Source organism: Macaca mulatta, chromosome 16 (genome assembly GCF_049350105.2).
Source record: "Macaca mulatta isolate MMU2019108-1 chromosome 16, T2T-MMU8v2.0, whole genome shotgun sequence".
Taxonomy (NCBI): domain Eukaryota; kingdom Metazoa; phylum Chordata; class Mammalia; order Primates; family Cercopithecidae; genus Macaca; species Macaca mulatta.
The window spans coordinates 66,169,941-66,189,492 of NC_133421.1; the positions used below are offsets into that span (position 1 = coordinate 66,169,941).

The following is a 19,552-nucleotide window of genomic DNA, read 5'->3' on the forward strand; positions in this document are numbered from 1 at the left end:
TAGACCCTATACGAAAGATGTAGTAGGGAAAAGAAGCGACAGCTGGCTAAAGGGGCCCCCCACAACCCTCCCCGACACCCTAGGAGAGCAGCCTCTCTCCGCTGTCCCAGGGTGCCATGGAGATGGAGAGCGCGGCGGCCTCCACACGTTTCCACCAGCCTCACATGGAGAGGAAGATGAGTGCGATGGCCTGTGAGATCTTCAACGAGCTTAGACTAGAGGGCAAGCTCTGCGACGTGGTCATCAAGGTCAATGGCTTTGAGTTCAGTGCCCATAAGAACATCCTCTGTAGCTGCAGTTCCTACTTTAGGTATAACAGGGTTGCCAAATTAAGCCAAAGGGGTAATTGGGCTCATTTTGAGACACTTTGATCCATTTTCTGGTTCCCACTCCACCACCTTAACTTTAGAGACACTGTCAAAGCTCTGGGCACCTTAAAAAATTTTAAAAAAAATTTTTTTAGAGATAAGCTCTCATTCTTTCACCCAGGCTGAAGTGTAGTGATGCAATCATGGCTCACTGCAGCCTTGAACTGCTGGGCTCAAACGATCCACCTACCCCAGCCTCCCAAGTAGCTAGGTCTACAGGCACATGCCGCTACGTCCGGCTACTTTTGAAATGTTCTATAGAGATGGAGTCTCGCTATGTTGCCCAGGCTGGTCTTGAACTCCTGGCCCAAAGCAATCCTCCTGCCTCAGTCTCCCAAAGTGCTGGGATTACCACCATACCTGGCCAACTCTGTGGTCCAGGCAGGAGCTCCTGTCTGGCTCCTTTGCCTTCTGAAGAGGCATGACTAGGGTCAGGGGCTTTTTTCTCCAATTTTTTTTTTTTTTTTGAGATGAGTCTCACTCTGTTACCTGGACTGGAGTGCAATGGCGCCATCTCAGCTCACTGCAACCTCCGCCTCCCCGGTTCAATCCATTCTCCCACCTCAGCTTCCTGAGTAGCTGGGATTACAGGTGCCCGACACCACGCCAGGCTAATTTTTGTATTTTTAGTAGAGACAGGGTTTTGCCATGTTGCTGAGGCTGGTCTCAAACTCCTGACCTCAGGTGATCTGCCCGTTTTAACCTCCCAAAGTGCTAGGATTACAGGCATTAGCCACCACGCCTGGCAAGATCTGATTTTTCTTTTTTTGAGATGGAGTCTCGCTTTGTCCCCCAGGCTGGAATGCAGTGGTGTGATTTCGGTTCCCTGCAACCTCTGCCTCCTGGGCTCAAGCGATTCTCCTACCTCAGTCTCCCAAGTAGCTGGAATTACAGGCTCCCACCACCATGCCCAGCTAATTTTTGTATTTTTATTAGAGACAGGGTTTCACCATGTTGGTTAGGCTGGTTTGGAACACCTGATCTCGTGATCCACCTGCCTTGGCTTCCCAAAGTGCTGGGATTACAGGCGTGAGCCACCGCGCCCGGCCTTTAAGATCTGATTTTTCAACTGGATTTCAACTAACTATTGGTGGGCTTTCATCTTTGATTCTCACCTAAACCAACCTTTGGGAAGGTTGGACATCCCTACTGGATTTCAGATGACAATGCTACTTCAGGGACCCCCCTCTACTCCTATCCCAATAGAGACCTTTTCAAACAGGGTGATAAATTAACAAGGATTAAGGGGATGGGAAGGAGGATGAGGGGTAAACACCCGGGAAATAACAGAAGGAAAAGGGAGTTTGGGCTAAAACCACTGTAACCCAGGAGGTAGAAGGGCTATTTTGTTCATGAGCTGAAAATGTTTGAGTAATCAATTCCAATGAAGATATGATTGATGTATCCTACTTGTTGCTAAAACTTCTCATTCATGTAGACCCTAGAGCAGAGTCCACAATTTATTTTTTATTTTTATTTTTTTGAGATGGAGTCTTGCTCTGTCACCCAGGCTGGAGTGCGGTGGCACAGTCTCGGCTCACTGCAACCTCTACCTCTCGGGTTCAAGCGATGCTCCTGCCTCAGCCTCCCGAGTAGCTGGGATTACAGCTGTGTGCCACCACATCTGGCTAAGTTTTCTTTTTCTTCTTTTCTTTTTTGAGATGGAGTTTTGTTCTTGTCACCCAGGCTGGAGGACAACGGTGCGATCTCGGCTCACTGCAACCTCTGCCTCCTGAGTTCAAGCAATTCTCCTGCCTCAGTCTCCTGAGTAGCTGGGGTTACAGATGCCTGCCACCACACCCAGCTAATTTTTTTGTATTTATAATTGAGACGGGGTTTCAACATGTTGTCCAGGCTGGTCTTGAACTCCTGACTTCAGGTGAATGGTGTGAACCCGGGAGGTGGAGCTTGCAGTGAGCCGAGATGGCGCCACTGCACTCCAGCCTGGGCAACAGAGCAAGACTCCATCTCAAAAAAAAAAAAAAAAAAAAAAAGATTTTTTCCTCCAGTCATTTAAAATGTGAAAATCATTCTTAATTTGTGGGCAGCAGGTGGGCCAAATTTGGACAGAGTCCATAGGTTTGCAGACCCCTGCTCTAGCGGAAGAATTTGATCTCTAAGACCGCATTTCCTTAAACTTCTTACAAAAAGGAAGCCAAGGCCAGGCATAGTGGCTCATCAGTGTAATCCCAGCATTTTGGGAGGCCGAGGCAGGTGGATCACCTGAAGTCAGGAGTTAGAGACCAGCCTGACCAACATGGTGAAATTGCATCTCTACTAAAACATACAAAAATTAGTTGAGTGTGGTGGCGCACACCTATAATCCCAGCTACTCAGGAGGCTGAGGCAGGAAAATTGCTTGCACCCAGGAGTCAGAGGTTGCAGTGTGCCAAGATCATGCCATTGCACTCTACCCTGGGTGATAGAGCAACACCTTGCTTCAAAAACAGAAAACAAAAAACAATGAATAAAAAGAGAAACATTCGGCCGGGCGCGGTGGCTCAAGCCTGTAATCCCAGCACTTTGGGAGGCCGAGACGGGCGGATCATGAGGTCAGGAGATCAAGACCATCCTGGCTAATACGGTGAAACCCCGTCTCTACTAAAAAATACAAAAAAAAAAACTAGCCAGGTGAAGTGGCGGGTGCCTGTAGTCCCAGCTACTCGGGAGGCTGAGGCAGGAGAATGGCGTGAACCCGAGAGGAGGAGCTTGCAGTGAGCTGAGATCCGGCCACTGCACTCCAGCCTGGGTGACAGAGCAAGACTCCGTCTCAAAAAAAAAAAAAAAAAAAAGAGAAACATTCCTATTCTCATGAAGTTTACCCTCCAGAAGGGGAAATAGGAATTAAATAAGTAAAATGCATATAAAATCATCATCCTGGGCATCACTTGAGCCCAGGAGTTCGAGACCAGCCTGGGCAATATAGGGAGACTCTCCCCATCCCAATCTCACATCTTATATGAAAAAAACTTTTTTTTTTTTTGAGATGGAGTCTCACGCTATCACCAGGCTACAGTGTAGTGGCGTGATCTTGGCTTGCTGCAACCTCCGCCTCCCAGGTTCAAGCGATTCTCGTGCCTTAGTCTCCCAAGTCGCTGGGACTACAGGCACGTGCCACCACGCCCAGCTAACTTTTGTATTTTTGGTAGAGACAGGGTTTCACCATGTTGGCCAGGCTGGTCTTGAACTCCTGACCTCGTGATCCACCTGCTTCGGCCTCCCAAAGTGCTGGGATTATAGGCGTGAGCCACCACGCCTGGCCCAAGAGACCTGGGTCTTACTCTCAGTTCTAAATCTTAATTTCTCTATCCACAAGGTAAGAGTGACCAAAGTCAAAGTTCTTTTTTTTTTCCCCCAACCAAGATGGAGTCTTGCTCTGTCACCCAGGCTGGAGTGCAGTGGCTCGATCTCGGCTCACTGCAAACTCTGCCTCCCAGGTTCCCGCCATTCTCCTGCCTCAGCCTCCAAGTAGCTGGGACTATAGGCGCCCGCCACCACGCTCGGCTAATTTTTTGTATTTTTAGTAGAGACAGGGTTTCACCGTGTTAGCCAGGATGGTCTTGATCTCCTGACCTCGTGATCCACCCGCCTCCACCTCCCAAAGTGCTGGGATTACAGGCGTGAGCCACTGCGCCCGGCCCCAAAGTCAAAATTCTTCTTGTCCACTGTATATAGCACATGCCTGCACCCCGCTTCCTGAGGCCATTTCCAATGTACTCACCTAACAGGAGAGAAATGTTTCCGTGGCTGCCAGTTTCTTTCTTTTTTCCAGAGCTTTGTTTACAAGTGGCTGGAACAACACTGAAAAGAAGGTATACAACATCCCTGGCATTTCTCCCGACATGATGAAGCTGATCATTGAGTATGCATACACCCGGACCGTGCCTATCACACCGGACAATGTGGAGAAACTGCTTGCTGCCGCGGATCAGTTTAACATCATGGGTATCGTCAGGGGTTGCTGCGAGTTCCTCAAGTCGGAGCTGTGCTTGGATAATTGTATCGGCATCTGTAAGTTCACAGACTACTACTACTGTCCTGAGCTGAGGCAGAAGGCCTACATGTTCATACTGCACAACTTCGAGGAGATGGTGAAAGTCTCTGCAGAATTTTTAGAGCTCTCGGTCACTGAACTTAAGGATATCATCGAGAAAGATGAGCTCAATGTCAAACAGGAAGATGCTGTATTTGAGGCCATTTTAAAGTGGATTTCTCATGACCCCCAAAATAGAAAGCAGCACATTTCAATTTTGCTTCCTAAGGTCAGTGTTCACTCTTCATTCATTTATCCCAGAGAGATTGTCCTAAAAGCAAAATTCAGACATATGACAGATCCCAAGGCTGTATTTACATGTCCTTAGATAGAAGGCATCTACTCTCTGGAATTTTGCAACTGTCTTTTCCCTTGGCATTACTAGTTCTTTTTACCTAAGTTATATTCTTTGACCAAAATCCTTCCTGGTGGTGGGGGAAGAAGAGAGCCTTCAGAATAATTCTAGGAGGGGTGTGGTGGCTCACTTTGGGAGGCCAAGGTGGGAGAATCACTTGAGCGCAGAGTTTGAGGCTAGCCTGGGCAACATAGGTTATAAAAATTTTAAATTACAAAATTTGACCAGGTGCAGTGGCTCACGCCTGTAATCCCAGCACTTTGGGAGGCCGAGGTGGGGGGATCACCTGAGGTCAGGAGTTTGTGACCAGCCTGGCCAACATGGTGAAACCCGGTCTCTGCTAAAAATATAAAAATTAGCTGGGCGTGGTGGTGCGCACCTGTAATCCCAGCTACTCAGGAGGCTGAGGCAGGAGAATCACTTGAACCTGGGAGGCAGAGGTTGCAGTGAGCCGAGATCATGCCATTGCACTCCAGCCAGGGCAACAGAACAAGACTCCATCTCAAAAAAAAAAAAAAAATTTAAATTTAAAAGTTAACCAGGCTGGCTGGGCGCGGTGGCTCATGCCTGTAATCACCACTTTGGGAGGCTGAGACAGGCAGATCACGAGGTCAGGAGATCGAGACCATCCTGGCTAACATGGTGAAACCCTGTCTCTACTAAAAATACAAAAAATTCGCTGGGTATGGTGGCGGGTGCCTGTAGTCCCAGCTACTCGGGAGGCTGAGGCAGGAGAATGGCATGAACCGGGGAGGCGGAGCTTGCAGTAACTGAGATCGCGCCACTGCACTCCAGCCTGGGTGACAGAGCGAGACTTCGTCTCAAAAAAAAAAAAAAAAAAAAAAATTAACCAGGCTTGGTGGTGCATGCCTGCAGTTGCAGCTACTGGGTGGGAGGCTGAAATGGGAGGACTGCTTGAGCCTGGGAGGTCAAGGCTGCAGTGTGCTGTGATCACCTCACTGCAAGCCAGCCTGGGCAATAGAGCGAGACCCTGTCTCAAAAAAAAAAAAAAAAATTCGAAAGTGCTGAAATTCCTTTCAGCTTTTTTCCTTCCTATGAATTTCTCCATACCCAAGGTAGAAGCTGAATTAGAAACCAAATCATGGCTGGCACAGTGGCTCATGTCTTTAATCCTAGCACTTTGGGAGGTGGAGGCGGGTGGATCATCTGAGGTCAGGAGTTCAAGACCAGCCTGGCCAACATAGCAGAACACTGTCTCTACTGAAAATACAAAAATTAGCTGGGTATGGTGGTGCATGCCTGTAATCCTAGCTACTCAGGAAGCTGAGGCAGGAGAATAACTTGAACCCAGGAGGTGGAGGCTGCAGTGAGCTGAGATCACACCACTGCACTCCAGCTGGGCAACAGAGTGGGACTCGGTCTCAAATTAACAAAAAACCCGGGCGCGGTGGCTCAAGCCTGTAATCCCAGCACTTTGGGAGGCCGAGGCGGGCGGATCACAAGGTCAGGAGATCGAGACCACAGTGAAACCCCGTCTCTACTAAAAATACAAAAAATTAGCCGGGCGCGGTGGCGGGCGCCTGTAGTCCCAGCTACTCAGGAGGCTGAGGCAGGAGAATGGCGGGAACCCGGGAGGCGGAGCTTGCAGTGAGCCGAGATCGCGCCACTGCACTCCAGCCTGGACAACAGCGTGAGACTCCGTCTCAAAAAAAAAAAAAAAAAAAAAAAAAAACCAGAAAAACAAATCATGAGTATTGCACACAATTGTTGTCAGTTGGTGCTAATCAGCATTATTTTACATATACAGACATACTCAATTACTGAACAATTACCATGGTTTTTCCTGGTCTAATGGTACTGACCATTGGCCAAGGAATGGGATTGCTCTGTGGCCACTTGAGGTGCCTTCTATCTAGCTTATTCTCAGCTTCCAAATGTATATACCACCTTCCCAAAATGACTATTTATTTATTTATTTTTGAGAAGGAGTCTCACTGTCGCCCAGGCTAGAGTGCAGTGATGCGATCTCGGCTTACTGCAACCTCTGCCTCCCGGGTTCACGCCACGCCATTCTCCTGCCTCAGCCTCCCCAGTAGCTGGGACTACAGATGCCTGCCACCACACCCGGCTAACTTTTTGTATCTTTAGTAGAGACAGGGTTTCACCGTATTAGCCAGGATGGTCTTGATCTCCTGACCTCATGATCTGCCCGCCTCAGCCTCCCAAAGTGTTGGGACTACAGGCGTGAGCCACTGCGCCCAGCTGACGACTATTTATTTTGAGACAGAGTCTCACTCTGTCACCCAGGCTGGAGTGCTGTGGTGTGATCACAGCTCACTGCAACCTCCACCTCCTGGGTTCAAGCAATTCTCACGCCTTAGCCTCGAGAGTAGCTGGGACTATAGGCATGCGGCACCATGCCTGGCTAATTTTTTTTTCTTCTTTTTTTTGAGATGGAGTCTAGCTCTGTCGCCCAGGCTGGAGTGTGGTAATGCGATCTCGGCTCACTGCAACCTCCACCTCCCGAGTTCAAGCGAGTCTCCCGCCTCAGCCTCCTGAGTAGCTGGGATTATAGGTGCCTGCCACCACGCCCAGCTAATTTTTGTATTTTTAGTAGAGACAGAGGTTTCACCATGTTGGCCAGGCTGGTCTCAAATGCCTGACCTCAAGTTATCTGCCCACCTCGGCCTCCCAAAGTGCTGGGATTACAGGTGTGAGCCACTGCGCCCCGACTGATTTTTTTTTTTTTTTTTTTGAGATGGAGTCTTGCTCTGTGGCCCAGGCTGGAGTGCAGTGGGGCGATCTTGGCTCACTGCAACCTCTGCCTCCCTGGTTCAAGCGATTCTCTTGCCTCAGCTCCCCGAGTAGTTGGGATTACAGGAACGTGCCGCCATGCTCAGCTAATTTTTGTATTTTTAGTAGAGATGGAGTTTTGCCATGTTGGCAAGGCTGGTCTAGAACTCCTGACCTCAGGTGATCCGCCCGTCTTGGCCTCCCGAAGTGCTGGGATTACGGCCGTGAGCCACCTCACCTGGCCCCAATTTTTGTATTTTTAGTAGAGACGGTCTTGCTATGTTGCCAGGCTGGTCTCAAACTCCTGGCCTCAAGTGATTCGCCTGCCTCGGCCTCCCAAAGTGCTGGGATTATGGTGTGAGCCTCAAAATTGACTATTTAAACTGTGACTTATACATTTCAAAAACAAACCAAAATATTTCCAGCAATTCAAAGGCAGATTGTAACATGGGGGTTAAGGATGTGGGATCTCCTGGCACCCTCACATCACCTGAATGACTTTCTGCGTTTGCTTCTTAGGTTCGCCTGGCCCTAATGCATGCTGAGTACTTCATGAACAATGTTAAGATGAATGACTATGTCAAAGACAGTGAGGAATGCAAACCAGTCATCATTAATGCCCTAAAGGCCATGTATGACCTCAACATGAACGGACCCTCTAATTCTGATTTTACCAACCCACTCACCAGACCCCGCTTGCCCTATGCCATCCTCTTTGCAATTGGTGGCTGGAGTGGTGGGAGCCCCACCAATGCTATTGAGGCATATGACGCTCGGGCAGACAGATGGGTAAACGTTACTTGTGAGGAAGAGAGTCCCCGTGCCTACCATGGGGCAGCCTATTTGAAAGGCTATGTGTATATCATTGGGGGGTTTGATAGTGTAGACTATTTCAATAGTGTTAAGCGTTTTGACCCAGTCAAGAAAACTTGGCATCAGGTGGCCCCGATGCACTCCAGACGTTGCTATGTCAGTGTGACAGTCCTCAGCAATTTTATTTATGCCATGGGAGGATTTGATGGCTATGTGCGTCTAAACACTGCTGAACGTTATGAGCCAGAGACCAATCAATGGACACTCATCGCCCCCATGCACGAACAGAGGAGTGATGCAAGCGCCACAACACTCTATGGGAAGGTAAAGGACCAGGGTGGGAGGGGAAGATGTGGATACAAAGTACAAGCCAAGAAATGATACTGCTCTTTTTTGGGGTGGATGGAAGACGAAGTGGCAGTATTCACTTGGAGTACTCATTCTTTCTTCAATTGACAAGGTGACTAGTTGCAACTGTCTTTTATTTTGCTTATTAAAAAGTAATGCGAGGCCGGGCGCGGTGGCTCATGCCTGTAATCCTAGCACTTTGGGAGGCTAAGGCTCCTGATCACTAGGTCAGGAGTTCGAGACCAGCCTGGCCAACATAGTGAAAGCCTGTCTCTACTAAAAATACAAAAAATTAGCCGGGCCTGGTGGCGGGCACCTGTAGTCCCAGCTACTCAGGAGGCTGAGGGAGGAGAATCGCTTGAACCCAGGAGGCAGAGGATTGCAATGAGCCGAGATGGCACCATTGCACTCCAGACCGGGTGACAGTGCAAGACTCCATCTCAAAAAAAGAAAAAAAAAAGTAATGCAGGCTGGGCTCGTGGCTCACGCCTGTAATCCCAGCACTTTGGAAAGTCGAGGCGGGCAGATCACAAGGTCAGGAAGTCAAGACCATCCTGGCCAACATGGTGAAACCCTGTCTCTACTAAAAATACAAAGAATTAGCTGGGCATGGTGGCAGGCGCCTGTAGTCCCAGCTATTCAGGAGGCTGAGGCAGGAGAATCACTTGAACCCGGGAGGCGGAGGCTGCAGTGGGTGGAGGTTGCAGTGCGTTGAGATCGCACCACTGCACCCCAGCCTGGATGACAGAGCAAGACTCCCTCTCAAAAAAAAAAAAAAAAAAAGTAGTAATGTGGCCAGGGCTGGTGTCTCGTGTTTGTAATCTCAGCACTTTGGGAGGCCAAAGTGGGCGGATCACTTCAGGTCAGGAGTTTGAGACCAGCCTGGCCAACATGGTATTCTCCAGTAAAAATACAAAAATTAGCCAGGTGTGGTGGCACGCATCTGTAATTCCAGCTACTCAGGAGGCAGAGTTTGCAGTGAGCCGAGATAGCTCCACTGCACTCCAGCCCAGGCGACAGAGCGAGACTCCATCTCAAAAAATAAAAATAGGCCGGCAGGCCGGGCGCGGTGGCTCAAGCCTGTAATCCCAGCACTTTGGGAGGCCGAGACAGGCGGATCACTAGGTCAGGAGATCGAGACCATCCTGGCGAACACGGTGAAACCCCGTCTCTACTAAAAAATACAAAAAACTAGCCGGGCGAGGCGGCGGGCGCCTGTAGTCCCAGCTACTCGGGAGGCTGAGGCAGGAGAATGGCGTAAACCCGGAGGGCGGAGCTTGCAGTGAGCTGAGATCCGGCCACTGCATTCCAGCCCGGGCGACAGAGCCAGACTCCGTCTCAAAAAAAAAAAAAAATAGGCCGGCAGTGTATCATGCCTGTAACCCTAGCACTTTGGGAAGTCGATGGGGGTGGATTGCCTGAACTCAGGAGTTCAGGACCAGCCTGGGCAACAAGGTGGAAACCTCGTCTCTACTGAAATACAAAAAATTAGCAGGGTGTGGCAGTGTGCGCCTGTAGTCCCAGCTACTCCGGATGCTGAGGCAGGAGAATTGTTAGAACCTGAGTGGCGGAGTGAGCGGAGAGGGCGCAACTGCACTCCAGCCTGGGTGACGGAGCAAGACTCTGTCTCTAAAAATAAATAAATAAAAAGCAATGCATGCACATATGAAAAAAAGAAATTCAGATTGTACAGACTGGAATTAAGTGCCCACTACCACCACACACATATCCTTTCTTTCTACTCCCTAGAGTGGGAATTTTAATAATCTTGGAACTCTTCACACAGGTCTACATATGTGGTGGGTTTAATGGAAACGAGTGCCTGTTTACAGCGGAAGTGTACAACACTGAAAGTAATCAGTGGACAGTCATAGCACCCATGAGAAGCAGGAGGAGTGGAATAGGCGTGATTGCTTATGGAGAACATGTATATGCAGTAAGTTTACTACTACAAAGAAAAAACACATTACCCCTAGAATTTGTATTAGTAAATGGGTTTATGCTACTGTTGGTATTTGAAAAGCTTTTTTTCATGGAAGATAATGGAAGAGGGAGTTATGAAATCACTGGTACCCCCAACGAGGGCTTCCTCAGTGAACAGAATCAATAGTTAGCAGTCAACCGTGTTTCTTTTGCTATCCACAGGTAGGTGGCTTTGACGGAGCTAATCGACTTAGGAGTGCAGAAGCCTACAGCCCTGTGGCTAACACTTGGCGCACAATCCCCACTATGTTTAACCCTCGTAGCAATTTTGGCATCGAGGTGGTGGACGACCTCTTGTTCGTGGTGGGTGGCTTTAATGGTTTTACCACCACCTTTAATGTTGAGTGCTATGACGAAAAGACCGATGAGTGGTATGATGCTCACGACATGAGCATATACCGCAGTGCTCTGAGCTGCTGTGTAGTACCAGGGCTGGCCAATGTTGGGGAATATGCAGCTAGACGGGACAACTTCCCAGGATTAGCACTGCGAGATGAAGTAAAATATTCTGCTTCAACAAGTACCCTACCTGTATGAGCCTCTTCATTTAGCTAATAAAAAGTCTAAGCAATAAGAATTAATTCTTTTTTTTAAATAAATGCAGTGTTTAAACTTTGAAGAGTACTGGAAAATGTTCAACTTAAGAGAGCCAATGGTTGGATGAATGAGGGAGTAGGAGGGAGGGAAGAAGGCAATTATATCCAACAGTGCATAAAGAAGAAAAAAAAAGTCACACAGTACAAACCAGCTTTAAAGAAATATATTTATTTAAAACTTACACTGAGACAATTAGTAGCTTTAACAGAGAACAAGATAGCTTCAGGAACATAAAATGAGCTATTTTACAATGTAATGTCTCAAGGTGTTCTAACTACTACATCTCCTCTGACTTAAAGGGAAATAGTGAAGATTACATTTTCAGTAGAGTAGGGACCTGGATACTACTAGCCCAAAAAACTCACTGCATCAACTCAAACTAAATGTTTATTTTACAAATAACTCAACGAGCCCAAGCACATGGATCATAAAATCTTCAAACACCTAGCAAGCACTACTTTTCACGAGTGCATTATGCAGGAGGATTAAGTTAACAAGTGCTCTGCAGTCTGTGCTTCAATGTAAGACATTCGTAGTGATGGTCACTGAGTAAGACAAAAAGCCCTACAAATGTAATAAACAGCAGTGATTTTGCTATCTAATTAAATTCCTTGAAGCAAAATGACTACTAGGTTATATTACTGTTATTATATTACATCACTCAACTATGAGCTGTTCTGTTTCCAATGACCAGAACATACGTTATAATAACAAAAACAAAAAAGGACTATTCTCAAGAAAGTAACAAACTGGAGTGATGAACTGTGCCAAAATGTTTGAGAGTTCAGGAGAGACTGAATTGTTTCTCAAATATTTTATAGTTAAAGCACCCTCTGGTGTAGACAGAGTACTTGGTTTACAGTAATGTAAACTTTCAAAGACATGAAATGTGGCCAGTATACTATATTTAAACTTAATTTGAGAAAAGTACCAAAAAAGAAGTCCCTTTAGTTATGCTTGATTAGACCAAATAACTAAAACATACCATTCAGCTCACCTGTCTACATACAGTGTAGTGTTGATATTAGAATTACAAAGCAGAAAATGAAGTATTTTAAACATACCACATGCTACACTAGTCAAGAGGTAAGGAGGAAAAGTTAGCCCTAGAAACTGCCTTACCAGCAGCCTGACGGGTTTAAAAAAACAAAAACACACAAATCTTCCATAAACACTATCTTTCCAGCTTCAAACTTCTGTTCTATATTAAAAAGGTATATTTAAATTTTTTGGTCCCAGAAATACTATATAAAACCAGGTGATCAAAACAAAACTTATGTCATGAATTTTAAGAGTTTTTAGCAAAAAAGTTATTTTTGAACTGGCACAGCAAACGCAAAGTTGAATATCATGATACACAAGACTAATCATGCAAACAACTGTAAGTGGGATGTGTTACTTAAACACTAAGCTCATGACTGACATTCTCAATATATACCACTGATTTTTTTTTTTAAGCCATGGTGCGGTAGATATAGTTCAAGGATACCCATTCTAAGATGTAAGTAGGCCGGGCGCGGTGGCTCACGCCTGTAATCCCAGCACTTTGGGAGGCCGAGGCGGGCGGATCACAAGGGCAGGAGATCGAGACCATGGTGAAACCCCGTCTCTACTAAAAAAATACAAAAAATGAGCCGGGCGCGGTGGTGGGTGCCTGTAGTTCCAGCTACTCGGGAGGCTGAGGCAGGAGAATGGCGTGAACCCAGGAGGTGGAGCTTGCAGTGAGCCAGGATCGCGCCACTGCACTCCAGCTTGGGTGACAGAGCGAGACTCCGTCTCCAAAAAAAAAAAAAAAAAAGATGTAAGTAGCCTCACTCAAAGTTATGTAACTATTACTTTTTGGTATAATGACTTCCTCTCTCTTCTACAAACAAAAGGAAAGCAACAAAACAAAGGTTTGCTTGAATACGCATTAAGCTGTCTTGCTAAAGTCATATTTTTAACTGCTTACATTACCAAAAAGAATCTTTTAAGTTTTCTCATCAACAAGGAAACTTCTTTCCCAAGGAGCTATTTTAGGCCTAATCCTTGTAATTAGAACCTTTCCAAATACTCTGGGAAGTTATTTCCAGTTAAGAATTTCAGAATGTCAGCCTTGAACAGATTTAAGCAAATCTGGTTTCTTTCCTCATTAACAAGTTAGTTAGGATATTTCAGAAACACAAGTTATTGATGTGAAATTACACATGTGAATTCAAATATAAAAATTAGAAATTCAGGAAAACCTGCACACATCATCATGCAATGAAGGACTTACCCCTTCTTTTCAGCCGTGGCCTAGGCTGCCTGCTAAGTTAAAAAACAACAGTTTCAATCAAGGTTTTAAAACCAGATTATGCCTAAATCTTATGAGTTATAATTTCTGTCACATCATGTGAAAAAAACACAACCCCACAAATGACTTGGTAATGATTACCTCAGAAGACAGCTCTGAGAACAAAAAAACAAAAAACACATCACATCCTTCCAGTGAAAAACTGTTATTGTAGTGAGATACTAAATTATTTAAACACAATCAACAAAAGGAAGTTTGTTAGCATAGTCTATTGGAGAGAAATGAGAACTCCATTTAATGAGCTTCATTTAATGATTCTGTCTTACATGCATAGACCTCTCACAACTAAGAATTAGTGCTTCTCAGAATCCAAATGGCTTTTATTAAAATAACTACAAAGAAATGGAAATTGAGAAAAAGGTAGTAGTGGGGTAAAATAATATATCCTTATATGTAGAAATAGACTTGCAGTTTCTCACGCCCACTCCAGTCTAAATTAAATGGATTTAAAGTTGATTTTCAACACATTTATTAAAAACTTTTCACCTAGGCAGGGACACTAATTTAAAAATTTCAAGTTCTTAGTATAGAGCCCAAGACCTAAAACTATTAGTCTTGCAGCAAATAGCCAAAATTTCTGGTTGTGCTTTTCTCTTTTGGTATTTGATCACTAACAAGAAGATTAACTATAATGGACTAGGGGAAAAAAAAAAAATCACTGCACTTGGAATTTGACTTCTAGAATGGTATTCCAAAATGTCTAAGAAGGTAAAGACAGTCCTTAAGAAACAGGATAAATCATTGGGCAGGTGGCTCTTTGGGAGGCCAAGGTGGGAGAGTTGCTTGAGGAAAGGAGCTTGAGACCAGCCTGGCCAATAAGGTGAGACCTCATATCTTAAAAAAAAAACAAAACAAAACAACAACAACAAAAACAAGAAAACCACATTGTAAGCTGTTAGGAATCCTTTATACTAACCGAGCATTAAAGTCAATTTGAGGGCCAGGCATGGTGGCTCACGCCTGTAATCCCAGCGCTTTGGGAGGCTGAGGTGGGAGGATCACGAGGTCAGGAGTTCGAAACCAGCCTAACTAACATGGTGCGACCCCATCTCTATTAAAAATACAAAAATTAGCCGGGCGTGGTGGCACGCGCCTGCATTCCCAGCTACTCAGGAGGCTGAGGCAGGAGAATCGCATGAGCGCGGGAGGTGGAGGTTGCAGTGAGCTGAGATTGCGCCACTCCAGCCTGAGTGACAAAGTGAGACTCTGTTTCAAAAAAAAGAAAAAAAAAAAGTTAATTTGAGGCCAGGTGTGGTGGATCACACCTGTAATCCCAGCACCTTGGGATGCTGACACGGGTGGATCTCCTGAGCCCAGGGGTTGGAGACCAGCCTCGGCAACATAACGAAACCCTGTCTCTACCAAAAATACAAAAAAAAATTAGCTGGGCATGGTGGCGCATGCCTGTAGTCCCAGCTACTCAGTAGGCTGAGATGGGAGGATGGCTTGTGTCCAGGAGGTGGAGGTTGTAGTGAGCCAAGATCGTACCACTGCAGTCCAACCTGGGTGACAAAGTGAGACCCCATCCCCCCACCCCCCCAAAAAAAAGAGTCAACTTGAGTGCTAACTTTTATAAAGCTCAGGAGACATAAGATAATTAGAACAATGTATAAAACTAAATAAAAGATAGCTTCAGTGATCTTTTTAATTTTTATTTCAGACACTGTGTTTCTGTCACCCAGGGTAGTGGGGCATGATCACAGCTCACTTCACCCTCAACCTCCCCAGGCTCTGCTGATCCTCCCACCTTGGCCTCAAGTAGGAAGGACTACAGGCACGTGCCAGCTACCACACTCAGCTAATTTTTGTACTTTTTGTAGAGACAGGGTCTTGCTATGTTTCCCAGGCTGGTCTTGAACTCTTGGGCTCAAAATCTGCCCACCTCAGCCTCCCACAAAGTGCTGGGATTACAGTCATGAGCCACCGTGCCCAGCCCATAAACCTTTAAAAGCCAAAATTACGTACCCAAATTTGGTATCCTAGGCTCAGGCAAAGTTTAAAAGTGTAGGGCAACTGGATAAAACATAACAATCAGAAATAATAAGGCTTCTCTTTAGCAACATTTCCTTAAATTATGACTTCCCATTTTGGGAAAAAAAAAAGTTTCTTGTACAAAGGAATAATGGGTTGGGCGCGGTGGCTCACGCCTGTAATCCCAGCACTTTGGGAGGCTGAGGTGGGCGGATCACCTGAGGTCAGGAGTTCAAGACCAGCCTGACCAACATGGTGAAACCCCGTCTCTACTAAAAGTACAAAAATTAGCCGGGCGTGGTGGTGGGTACTTGTAATCCCAGCTACTCGGGATGCTGAGGCAAGAGAATCACTGGAACCCGGCAGGCAGAGGTTGCAGTGAGCCGAGATTGCACCACTGCACTCCAGCCTGGGCAACAAGAGCAAGCCTCTGTCTCAAAAAAAACCAAAAAAAAAACAAAAAAAACCCAAAGGAATAATGATTCTATATAATATGCATTAGAGCAAAAATTAAAATGGAAGGCATTGAGTGTCGATTGTCATAGGCATTATTTACACTCATTAACATATCCTCAAGTAATCCTGCAACTCCTGAAAAAAATGTTTAAAATTTTAAATGCCTTTAATTTCTCAGTCTACACGAATACTTTTCTTCTTAGAGAAAACAAAATTCACACATGTAACTTGCTCTGTATTTAGTCAATTAGCTAAAGATCTATACTTTTGCCATCTACCCTCAGCTCAGATTGAAGGCTTAGTCTATAAACAGTTGCTAATGAAAAATATTCAAAAAATGCATGAGCCAATCAAAAATTTCTCATCAGTCACATCTTCTAGGAATGAAAGTGGCACTTCTAGATAAACATTAGAAAATATCAATGCAAACATTCTCAAATTATCTTGCTGAAATATTGAGTGTTTTCATCCAAATTTCAGTCTCACTATTGCACATGCCTCCTGCAGATGAGGGCTCAATGCAGAAGTCAGATCTTGCCAAAACCAATCATTTCATAAAAAATCAAAAAGAATATCAAAGTAAATGTGCAAATAAAATTGGTGCTTAAAGCATGTTCAAAACATAAGTCCCCAAGACAAAGGAGTTATAACTCAATTGGCAGGAAAATAGCTAAGCAACTACACCTGATTTTCCCACTTGTCCTTAGTAAGATCTTACTTAGCTAGCACAAACAAACAAACCAAAGACAAAAATTGCAAGCTAACAAAATGACCATGTATTGAACTGAGTCTCCCATTCTTTAGTTTTTAACTCTACTTCCTTTATATGGGGCAATAATCAGTTCACGTAGAAAATAAGTTATCGACATACTTTTTCAAGTAACAGCCTGGATATCTTCAGCTTCACGAAACGGGTATAACAGTTTTAATTGGCACGCTTGAGAGAACCTAGCATTCTATCTGAGAGCTTGGCACTCGCCGCATGTTCAGGGCGTGACGATGTATCTCTTGCATCTGTCTGATGCGGTCCTTCTGCCACATCAGGTTTTGAGGCATAGGATATCTCTGTGTGCCATGCAAGTACCGGTATGGGATCCGCACGTGACAAGCAGTGGCTCTACAACGAGGTTGTGGCATAGGAGGAAGAAGCATCCACCTCTTCCTCTCAGCACAGTATCGGTAGGCTTCTTTCCGATACTGTTTATCAATATCATCACTGTTTTTCCAGCCTCCTATAATGAAGACATCATCTTTGTAATAGCAAATGGCTGCTCCTTCAATGCTTAGAACTTCTGGAGGCAAGCTTTCAAGGATCTCATCAGACACTTGGCTGGCAATTTTTCTTACTGCTTCTTCGTTTTCTAAACAATAACTCTTGGGACAACATGATGCTGTCTGATAAAAGTTTGAATTGACCACAGACATTTGGAAAAAGCAGTAATTGTCAATAAGGGGCAAAGATTCCACATCTTGCCACTGTCGAGTCTCTGTATCATAGCAAGTAATTACAGCCTTTAATCCATCTTCAGTGTCCCGATCTACAGGAGTGCGGGCGGCAATGTATACAAACCGGTCTTCAATGGCTAGTGCTTTGACATCTCGAAGAATCTTTGGTGCCGATTCCAAGTTGTGCCATTTATCAAGCTCAGGATTATAAACAGTCACATCTTTAAAACCAGGACTAAAGTTGCCATGTCCTCCAATGCTATAGAGCTTCCCTTTGACTTCTGTTAGTCCAAAAGAATGCTTTCTTGTCATCAGACTACAAACATGTTCCCAAGTATTCAAATTTGGGTTATACCTTTCAACAGTTTTAGCAAACCCTGGCTCCATTGATCCAGCAACATACACGTAGGATTCTGTTACTGCAACAGCATGTCCATCGAGGTGATTATGAATATGTGGCAGGTTTACCCATCTGTCCTCATCAACAAAATACCCCACACATTCACTTAAATAGTCCCCTCCTTCTGACACACCTCCAATAACCATGATCACATCCATGTTTTGCCCATAACGAGGCAATAGTGAGACATGAGAAGTGGGGTGCTGGCATGTGCCCGATTGTATATTCTCAGCTCTCAGAGCATGTCTCTCCACTGCGTCAGCCACCAACTTGACACAAACTTCATTATTGGCTACCAGCCTCTCTGGTTTGACATGTCGAGTAAGGTAGGTAGGTTTCATCTGGGACAACCTGAGCAATTTAAAAAGTTCTTCAAAGTATCTCTCTCTCTCTTCAGCATTTCTCTGAACCCATTTCAAAACGGTTTCAAAGAGAACCTCTTCAGAATCAACTGTAATTTCCAAATCTGAAAGCCAGTCTCTAATGAGATGGAAAGGTAACGTATAAAATTCTTCATCCTGAATCACTTTGTGGAAATTTCTCCGTATCATATCAGCAGCCTTCAAAGCAAGTTGGCTCAGGGTGTACATGTGGGCTAAGCTATGAATTGCCACACAATTTGAGAGATGAAGTTTTTTCTTGAGAAATTCTCCACAAAATTCTTTTAAACGAATGAGTAGGAACCTAAAATCAAGAAAAAGAGAAAAGATTAATTTTTCAAATATGCATATTTTATGTGGTTACTTTTTTGTTTTTTCAGACAGGGTCTCACTCTGCCACCCAGGCTGGAGTGCAGTGGTGTGATCTCGGCTCACTGCAACCTTTACCTCCTAGGTTCCAGCAATTCTCCTGCCTCAGCTTCCTGAGTTGCTGGGGTGTGCCACCACGTCCAGCTAATTTTTGTATTTTTAGTAGGGACAGGGTTTCACCATATTGGCCATGCTGGTCTTGAACTTCTGACCTCAAAGTGATTTGCCTGCCTCGGCCTCCCAAAGTGCTGGGATTACAGGTGTGAGCCACTGTGCCTGGCCATGGCCTACATTAAAAAAAAAAAATTATATATATGTATATATAATTTTTTTGTAGAGACGAGGTCTCCTTATATTGTCTACACTGGTCTTGAACTCCTTGCTTTAAGCAATCCTCCTGCCTCTGCTTCCCAAAGTGTTTGGGATTACAGGTGTCAGCCACCACACCCAGCGTATGGTCACATTTTGAGAGCATCTAAATTATACATATTGAAATAGTTAATCTCACTTTATACACAAAATCTGAAAAAAAAAAAAAAAAAAACCCCACCACCAAATTAGAAAATATTGTGCTGGAAAAGTATGTTTAAAAGCACAAGGCCGGGCGCGGTTGCTCAAGCCTGTAATCCCAGCACTTTGGGAGGCCGAGATGGGCGGATCACGAGGTCAGGAGATCGAGACCATCCTGGCTAATACCGTGAAACCCCGTCTCTACTAAAAAAATACAAAAAACTAGCCGGGCGAGGTGGCGGGCGCCTGTGGTCCCAGCTACTCGGGAGGCTGAGGCAGGAGGATGGCGGGAACCCGGGAGGCGGAGCTTGCAGTGAGCTGAGGTCCGGCCACTGCACTCCAGCCCGGCGACAGAGCGAGACTCCGTCTCAAAAAAAAATAAAAAATAAAAAATAAAAGCACATATAGGCTAGGCACAGGGGCTCACACCTATA

The 19,552-nt window shown here is 45.3% G+C and overlaps 2 protein-coding genes across 5 annotated transcripts in view; one reads left to right on the forward strand and one right to left on the reverse strand.

Moving 5' to 3' along the window:
* Positions 1–12,524, forward strand: KLHL10 (kelch like family member 10). 2 transcript variants are annotated; one of them, XM_015119671.3, is made up of 5 exons: positions 1–310; positions 4,141–4,630; positions 8,030–8,647; positions 10,458–10,607; positions 10,817–12,524. In XM_015119671.3, the coding sequence occupies exons 1-5, from the start codon at positions 117–119 to the stop codon at positions 11,189–11,191; spliced, it is 1,827 nt and encodes a 608-aa protein (XP_014975157.1). In that variant the 5' UTR covers positions 1–116; the 3' UTR covers positions 11,192–12,524. The 2 variants fall into 2 exon arrangements, with proteins under 2 accessions (XP_014975157.1, XP_077827907.1); XM_077971781.1 differs by having other exon boundaries at positions 9–248.
* KLHL11 (kelch like family member 11) overlaps positions 4,123–19,552 on the reverse strand; it is a 25,033-nt gene continuing 9,603 nt past the window's right edge. Inside the window, exons 2-4 of one of the 3 annotated variants that reach the window (XR_013406793.1) lie at positions 16,885–18,543; positions 13,509–13,540; positions 4,123–4,672 (exon numbers count right to left, since the gene is read on the reverse strand). Coding sequence is in view for 1 of the 3 variants with exons in the window: in XM_001107943.5 (XP_001107943.1) it covers positions 16,962–18,543 (1,582 nt within the window). In the remaining 2 variants the exon portion in view is untranslated. Of the gene's footprint in view, positions 4,673–11,403; positions 13,541–16,817; positions 18,544–19,552 lie in introns of those variants that run through there. The other 2 variants (XR_001440457.3, XM_001107943.5) reach the window with 2 other exon arrangements.

Coding starts and splice junctions, on each gene's coding strand:
- KLHL10 (XM_015119671.3), top strand. CDS start 117: ATGGAGATGGAGAGCGCGGCGGCCTCCACACGTTTCCACCAGCCTCAC. Junction 8,648..10,457: donor CCACAACACTCTATGGGAAG/GTAAAGGACCAG, acceptor CTCTTCACACAG/GTCTACATATGTGGTGGGTT. Junction 10,608..10,816: donor ATGGAGAACATGTATATGCA/GTAAGTTTACTA, acceptor TGCTATCCACAG/GTAGGTGGCTTTGACGGAGC.